General features: G+C 44.0%; 2 protein-coding genes and 1 long non-coding RNA gene across 6 annotated transcripts in view; 2 read left to right on the top strand and 1 right to left on the bottom strand.

The window, feature by feature from the left end:
• The window catches only part of fxr2 (FMR1 autosomal homolog 2), a 15447-nt gene extending 13506 nt beyond the window's left edge, over window positions 1-1941 (top strand). For 2 of the 4 annotated variants that reach the window (XM_020616286.1, XM_020616284.1), the window contains exons 14-17: window positions 440-634; window positions 1057-1155; window positions 1397-1485; window positions 1574-1941. In XM_020616286.1, the coding sequence (XP_020471942.1) occupies window positions 440-634; window positions 1057-1155; window positions 1397-1485; window positions 1574-1684 (494 nt within the window). In that variant the 3' untranslated portion in view covers window positions 1685-1941. Of the gene's footprint in view, window positions 1-439; window positions 635-1056; window positions 1165-1396; window positions 1486-1573 lie in introns of all 4 variants that reach the window. The other 2 variants (XM_020616285.1, XM_020616283.1) reach the window with 1 other exon arrangement.
• Window positions 1942-5043: 3102 nt separating this feature from the next.
• On the bottom strand, window positions 5044-6039 carry LOC109969439 (uncharacterized). The gene is made up of 3 exons (XR_002276267.1): window positions 5979-6039; window positions 5783-5846; window positions 5044-5282 (listed from the first exon to the last, which is right to left on the bottom strand). It is a non-coding gene; the product is annotated as an uncharacterized LOC109969439 (long non-coding RNA).
• The window catches only part of LOC109969438 (RNA-binding protein 4-like), a 5611-nt gene continuing 3897 nt past the window's right edge, over window positions 6000-7713 (top strand). Inside the window, exons 1-3 of the mRNA XM_020616327.1 lie at window positions 6000-6205; window positions 6678-7106; window positions 7224-7692. Of these exons, the coding sequence (XP_020471983.1) occupies window positions 6031-6205; window positions 6678-7106; window positions 7224-7692 (1073 nt within the window). The 5' untranslated portion in view covers window positions 6000-6030. The remainder of the gene's footprint in view (window positions 6206-6677; window positions 7107-7223; window positions 7693-7713) is intronic.

Here is a 7713-nt window from a genome sequence, read left to right as displayed (position 1 = left end):
CCAAATGCAGGTGTGAAAAACTTGTTGCATCATTCCCAAAAAGACTCATGGCTGTATTAGCTCAAAAGGGTGCTTCTACTAAATACTGAGCAAAGGGTCTGAATACTTATGACCATGTGATATTTCAATTTTTCTTTTTTAATAAATCTGCAAAAATGTCAAAAATTCTGTGTTTTTCTGTCAATATGGGGTGCTGTGTGTACATTAATGAGGAAAAAAATGAACTTGATGATTTTAGCATACGGCTGCAATATAACAAAGAGTGAAAAATTTAAGGGGGTCTGAATACTTTCCGTACCCACTGTATGTAGAATTGTCTTTGCACTAAGTAGGATACTTGCAGTATGAGGCCTTAATAAGGCAGTGTGTTAAAACTAGACCTCATAAATTGAAATGACAGAAGGGAAGTGTAATTTACTGATTTACTGTGCATCCTCAGTGCTGAGGGACCCAGACAGTAACCCATATTCACTGCTGGAGGGTGAGGGAGATCTGGCCGACACAGACGTCAGCGAAGGCACAGGAGGAGACCGTCGTAGACGCTCCCGCCGTCGCCGCAATGACCAGGAGCCCAGCGTGATTGATGCTGCTGCAGAATCAGATAGCCAAGCTGGCCCCAGTGAGAACGGACTGGGTAAGGTCTTAATCTGATGCATGCGTGGTGGAGGCAGCATGGTTGTGTTTCCACTGCACTGTAAAAGACATTGTTTATCTTCTGCATCTTGATCACATGGGAGGGTTGGCACAGACAACTGCCAAGAGTGTAAGGACTTTCCCTCGCAGATGAGCCAGTGCTGTTGAAGGCGGAGCTTGGCCCCACTCAGTGTAGACTGAACAGAGTGAGCACAATAACCCCGTGCTGTTAGAGGGGGGAAAAAAAAAAAAAAAGATGGACTGGAGACAGATGGAAACAGAGGCCAAGCTGTGCCCGCTCGGCCCCGCATGATAAAATGTTGAGTTGTGCAAATGGAAAAATGCCATTAATCTCTGGAATGAAAACCAAAAATTGGTGACATTATCAAACAGTAATTCATGTTTTTTTCATTTGAATGTTAGATGATGAAGCCCGACCTCAGCGCCGCAACCGCAGCCGCCGCCGCCGTAACCGCGTTGGCCGTCCAGAGGGAGGTTCGGCCAGCCGTGACAGACAGCCAGGTGAGAGTGGTGAGTCACTGTGATTTACTTGTCAACATTTTCCCCTTCAGAATGAACAATATACAGTAAGTATTCTATATCAGTGTAAGGGGGGGAAGTTTCTCTTTAAATTGCTGTCTTGATTGGCTTTAGTTTGTATTGTTTGGTATTAATTACTTAAGAAATACCAGGACATTTTAAATCAGAACCTACAGCGTGGCGCCTAGCAGTTGTCCTAGCTAACAGGTCTCAATGTTTTCAGTGACTGTTGCAGACTACATATCCCGTGCTGAGTCCCAGAGCAGACAGAACTTGCCCCAGAAGGAAAACCATGCTGGTCCTGAGCCCAAGGTAACAAACAGAAGCACACACTTTGACCTCAACCTGAGTTTTATTGACATTGAACCTTTCTCACTTTTTCCCACCTTTTTTTTCACAGGAGAACGGGACCAGCGCCAAGACGGATGAGCAAACGCCCTCCAAGCGTTCCCCCAGCAACGGCATGACCTCGGCCAGCGAGACACTGACCTTGGTCAACGGGGTGTCGTAAAGAGACGGCCCTGCCCCTCGCGAACCCAAGTCTAGAGCAAGACTCCATGGCAAACTCTGTCCCTGCTTGCATTAACTTAAACCTTAAACTGATGAGTGAAAAGTACCTGACAAAATACCTGAATTCATACTATGACAGTGAAAAAGTACAAAAAAACGACAAACGCATCTACTTTAAAACACACGTTAACGGTGTATGCTATCCTATCTATCAGTACTTAGTGCTTATTTAAAGAAAAAAAAAAACAACTAGCTAGCTTGCCAAAAAGGAGCTGGGGGATATGACTTGTTTTTTTTTTTTTTTTTTTTTTTGTTCATTGTTTATCAGTGGTTTGCACTCGGCGGTCGCTCTCTCAACCAAAACAGACATGTCTCTTGACAGTGTTAAAAGTACAGACATAGAAGTATAAGCTGTAGGGAGTGGCATACGAGCAGACAGTCCAATCACTTATGTGACGCGTTGTTCGAACACTGATCCTGGGAGTGCAGACAGACAGATTGGAATATGGATAGACATTGTGCCTTGAATTAAAAAAAAAAGAAAAAAAAACTTGAGTTTTTTCTTTAAGTTTGTTTTTGTTTCCCTAGAGGAGGAAAAGAGGGAGAAGTGTTCATCCAGGTGTTTTTGTTTTTTTGTTGTTTTGTTTTTTTTTTTCCAAGGAGAGAACAAACCTGTGAGGGAGTGATGAGTGAAACGAGGGAGACAGAGTGACTGGCCAACATGAGGAAAAAGAAGTCTGGTGCCAAACGTAAAATTCAAGGCGTTTGTCCTTATTCAGCGTCTAATGGACAGCATTGGGGTCATGCGTGTATGTGTATGCGCCCGTGAGATTGGCAACCACAAAACTAAAGTGGGAGGGGTGAGGTAACGATGTAATGTAGCCCTGGGCTGGTCACATGGTGAGGCATCTGTTTATCCACAGGCCTGGGGGGGTGGGGGGTTCGGGTGCCGTGTCACTTCCTCCTCTCACCTGTTTTGGGTCTTTCTGGAGTCCAGGGTGGCACCTGTACAGCCTTGGAGACAGGACAGGCTGAGCCCAGACAGGCGGCAGACTTGAACTGTAGACTTAGACTTAAAGAGAACTGTACCGTGCCTCTTTTTCGGCGTCAGAGGGGGCGGCGGTGCTAGCTTCCAGCCACACTAGTGTCTTGATAAACCAATGCAGCGCACAGCTCCGGATGCGCATGAGAGCAACCACCTTTGTGGGACGGGTGCTGCTTAGCAGGGGAGGGCCTGGAGACTGCAGACTGTGGGATTGGGACAGCTTCAAATGACATGAGAGCCACATGACAGACGGGCCCACACTTACAAGTACACACGTGAGGAACACACACCGGGTGCGCGCAAGTCGCAGTCCACCTGGTGCAAAGTAGAGGAACAGAAGCGTGGTGTCTGTGTTGTACCTGGCAGTCTGGGTTGGCAAACAGAGTAAGAGAGGGACTTGAAACCTCAGTGGCTCTCTGCTCACGTTGTTACTGTTGTCTTGGTTACCGCTCTCAAGTTTTTTTGTTGCTATTTCCACATCTTAGAAAATCTGAAATAAAAAACTGAAGTGAATTCAACCTCTTCTCTGGAGATGAACTTTGATTTCTCTGTCTTGTGAGTTTGCAGTCTATTTTTCTAACTTGCATGGCATTTAGCTAACGAGTTGTAGGTGGTGCCTGTCCTGTGCATGAGGAAAAGGGTGTTATTAATCTGACTTACAAAGCCATTGTTTCATTCACTAGAATTGCTGCTAATGTACACACTGAATGTCCAACTAACATAGAAACTCTACCTTGAAGAGAACTTTATTTGTGACTTTAAAAGAAACATCCCCCACCTCTGCTCGTCTGCCCAGAACGTCTCAGTTTGTATCAGTGGAGTCGGGAAGGGACCCATTCCTTTGCTCATACACTTCAGAGACTTACAAAATAGGCTGTTAAAAGGGCAACATTGTGCATGACAAGCAAGCGTCCACATGACCAAAGGTTTTGCGAGACAGATGAATGGGAGTGTGGTTGACTGGAGATGACCCAGATGCTGCTGTTACACATTTCTGCTCACCTGTATGTTGTGTTTTTAGAGAATGAACGAGCACTTGAGTATTTGTACCTTGGTTCAGTTGCATGTGTGTGAGTGGAGGACCAAGCCCTATCTGGTATGTTTGTTTTTACCTTTGTACCTCATTGTGTGAGTACTGTGTTCCCTTATGTAAGTGTATCCCTCATGTCCTGTTGAAAGGCTGCTGGGTGTGTGTGTGTGTGTGTGGGTGTGGGTGTGGGTGCTGGTTGTACAGTCGACTCCTCACTCTGTCAGACTTTGTCTCTGGTTTTCCCACTCATGTTCTGATGGCAATAAAGGACTTTTCATTGTTTGGTATATGGTTTTTCAAAACCGTTTCTTCTTTTTAAGACACCGTACGCCCTAACCCTGACACAGCCAGAACATGTCAGGTTAGTGCTGAGGTATTCAGTATCCATATTACACCTCAGTAATTTATGTAAGTTAAAATGACTTCACTTTAAAAATAAAAGGAAGATAAATGTCCCTTTGTAGGAAAACATCAATGAAGTCTGGCCATTGCTGTTTTTAGCATCTAGTACAGCTGCACCTCATCCACATTACCTTTATGTAGCCATTGTAGATGTCCAAATGGGGCTTTTTCATCCTCTGTGTTGAAAACATTTCCTTTTACACCCACTGTCTTGCAGTGTGAGCCACTGAGCTGCTCCGAGGGACCCGTGAAATGTTACAGTTCCCTTGTTTTTCTGTGATTGTGATTCTACTTGGATATGGCTCAAAGGTACTTTACATAGTAAAGTGAGACAGCAGGGTATTTACGTGATCGTGGTGTTTGTGGAGCCCTCGGGAGCTGGTGCATCATTTCTTTAGCCTGTAAGAGGTGTTAAGCATGAGCATGGATGGCTAAACTATGAAGTAATCAACCCCCGTTTAACACTGATCAACAAGAGAAAAAACTATAACATCTTTAGAAACTGATGCTGATATAAAATTCCAATTGGTTTGTTAAAGCTGGTTAATCAATTTCTGGGCAAACATTTACAACTAATCTGTGAAGGTTATTGAAATTGGCCAACCAGCAGAATATTTAAATATAGTACTACTCAGGCAATAGTGATTATGGTTTTACAAGTACACACACGGCAAGTGTGAGCTGCTGCTTTGCAGGTCCAGACTTATGAGCCATCATATTATACACTTTGTTATAAACTAAAGTATCAGTGTTTCTCTTCCATTCTTAGTCCACCTGCAGCATATCCACATGTATTTCTATTGCCTAACTGGTACTATTTCATTATATTATACAACAATGTTGTTAGCTTTGATGCTATGTGTTTAGCCACTAAACATATGGCCACTTAATGTCTCAGTGAAAACTGATTATAAAAGTCGTAGAATAATCACGTGAAACATGGTTCTGTTACTGTTCATATGTGCCGTTGTAGGAAAAAGCAGGAGAAAACAACACCCCAAAACATTATGACTTCTGAATCATCTCGGAGGATGCCTGACAGACCCTGGGCCCTGCAGTCGCCTTCTACCAGCCTGTGTCTCCCTCTGCTGGACGTTTCTCGTCATAGTCAGATCCTCGAGGCTAGAAGTCAAAATAATAGTTGCGTCTTTTATCAGGCAGATAATAGTTTCACATACATAAACAGACATCTTTTTTTTAGTGCTTGTTTTGGGGATCTGATGACCTCCAAAATAGGTGCAGAACAGAAACTCAGACATGTAACATTTGTGTTATGTCCAAATGTATGGATTACTTTGGACGTTTAGGGATATGTGCAAATGATGACTTGTACAGACATCCAAATTTGAGCCTGTAATGCACATCCAAGGACATAAAAAATGGCTCTAGAGGGACATCCTGTTATTCATTAGTCTTGTGAGTCTAAGTCATAATATTCAAATATTCCACATGTGTATGTTCACACATGTAGAAAGGTCCATGCCCGGTAAGTAGACTAATAGTTGTGTCTGTATAGGAGGCAAGGCATTTTAGGATGAGAGTCTTCTGGGAATAAGAAATAGGAGTCAGTAAATACATAGCTAAATGCCACTACATCATACAAACAACAAGGAAAAACTCACCTCATAGTCCAGGCTATTTCTCCTCTACCTTTTTGGCCTGCGCGCACTCATGAGGCGCGTACAACTATCATTTTCAGCGCATGCGCATAGTGAACAGAGAGAATATACAGAAAAGGAAATAATACTTATTTTTTTTCTATGTTTAGATGATACGCTTATTTTGACACAATATATGAATAAACTGGTGAGAGCAAACCTTTTACAAAGCAGACATGTGAAAATATGCCGTTACACATCCACGATGTTAGATGAAAAACTTTTTCCGGTTTAAACTTTCCTTCATACCTTCGCCCAATTACAGCCTGTACTTTTTGAAAGACGGGTTTCTCCACCAATCAAATGCCTCTCTGTGCGCATGTCATCAGTCCAAACAATTGCGTCTCAGTTGCAGTTTCGAGTTATTTGTGGCGCTGTTCACAAGCAGTGAGTGTTGATGTTTTTATGTTTTTTTTTTGCTCCTTTGTGTTGCATTTACTATCACTATAGTTTTATAGATTTACAAGCATAACTGTGTGAGTCAACTCTAATTTAATTTTGGTTTGTCACATAAAACAAGTTGGCTAACACGTTGTTGCTAAAGTTAGCCTGCTAAGAGCTAGCATTCAAATGAAACGAAACTAGATAGCAGATCACTAGCCAGGAAATACAAACATCTCAACTTCTTACACTTTAGCTATATCTAAGTTAGCTGTGTTTGAAATCGTACAAAATGTAAAATATGATCGACGGTAAAGGTCATAGTTGATTTCGCTCTGGTGATTCTTTAGCTTACAGTTGCCTCGATTACAAGCTATTTCCTGATAATGACGTTATCAGCATTTGCTCTCCCACTGGTGGTGTTAGCTATGTTACTACATTGTAGCCTGTGTTTCATCCTGTTTTTTACCGCTTTCAGAGGACTACACTGGTGCAACAATGGTGAAGATATTCATCGGAAATCTCTCTCAAGACACTCAGAAGGAGGAAGTTGAGGCTTTGTTTACTCAGTATGGCACGGTGACAGAATGTGCCAAATACAAAAACTATGCTTTTGTCCACATGGAAGACCGCAAATCTGCCACCAAAGCCATCCGTGAGCTCCATCTGTATAAGCTGAACGGTAGGCCCATGAATGTGGAGCCCAGCAGAGGGAAGAACCAGGGCCCTATGAAGCTCCATGTAACCAATGTAGAAAGGGGCTTTGAAAATGAGCTCCGTGATCTGTTTGAAGAGTATGGCACAGTCACGGAGTGCTCCATTGTCAAGAACTTTGCCTTTGTGCACATGCCCAATTCTGATGAGGCCATGGATGCTCTGAAGGGCCTGGATAACACAGACTTTCAAGGTAAGTAAACATGCTCTTCTACTCTTAAGAATGAAAGGATTGGAGGTGTTTGGGGTTTCGTTACTGTTAGCTTTTAGCCTTTTAAGATTTGCGAGACAATGTTTTTCTTTCTCTCAGGAAAGCACATACATGTTCAGATATCAAAAAGCAGACCCAGAGGGGCACCCGAGGAGGAGTACTATCCACCTCCGCCAAGCAGAGGAGGTTATTATCCTCCTCGTTACCCTGTGGAGAGACCTGAAACCCCCTACAGAGGCCGCATGTCCACTTATCCTCCTCCACTTCCGCCACCCCCTCCCCTGAGACGAGCAGCTTATCCCGAGCGAGACAGCTATGGGGTGGTCGATTACTATGAGAAATACAGGGCCCGTCCTTACAGCAGTGCAGGCTACGATGACAGGCGTGCCATCCCCCCTCCTCCACCTCCTCCCTCAGCGCTGGTCAGAGAACGTCTCGGAATGGGGTCCCTTGACCCATATGAGCGGCGCCCCCTGCCCCCTCCTCCTCCATCCTACATGGCCAGAGACCGAAGCCCCATCAGGCGAACCCCCCTTCAGCCTGCACCGTCAGCGGCTAATGGATACTCCTCTGTAAGGGCCCGAACCTC

Source organism: Monopterus albus, unplaced genomic scaffold (assembly GCF_001952655.1).
Source record: "Monopterus albus unplaced genomic scaffold, M_albus_1.0 scaffold173.1, whole genome shotgun sequence".
Classification (NCBI taxonomy): domain Eukaryota; kingdom Metazoa; phylum Chordata; class Actinopteri; order Synbranchiformes; family Synbranchidae; genus Monopterus; species Monopterus albus.
This window is presented reverse-complemented; position numbering and strand designations above follow the sequence as displayed.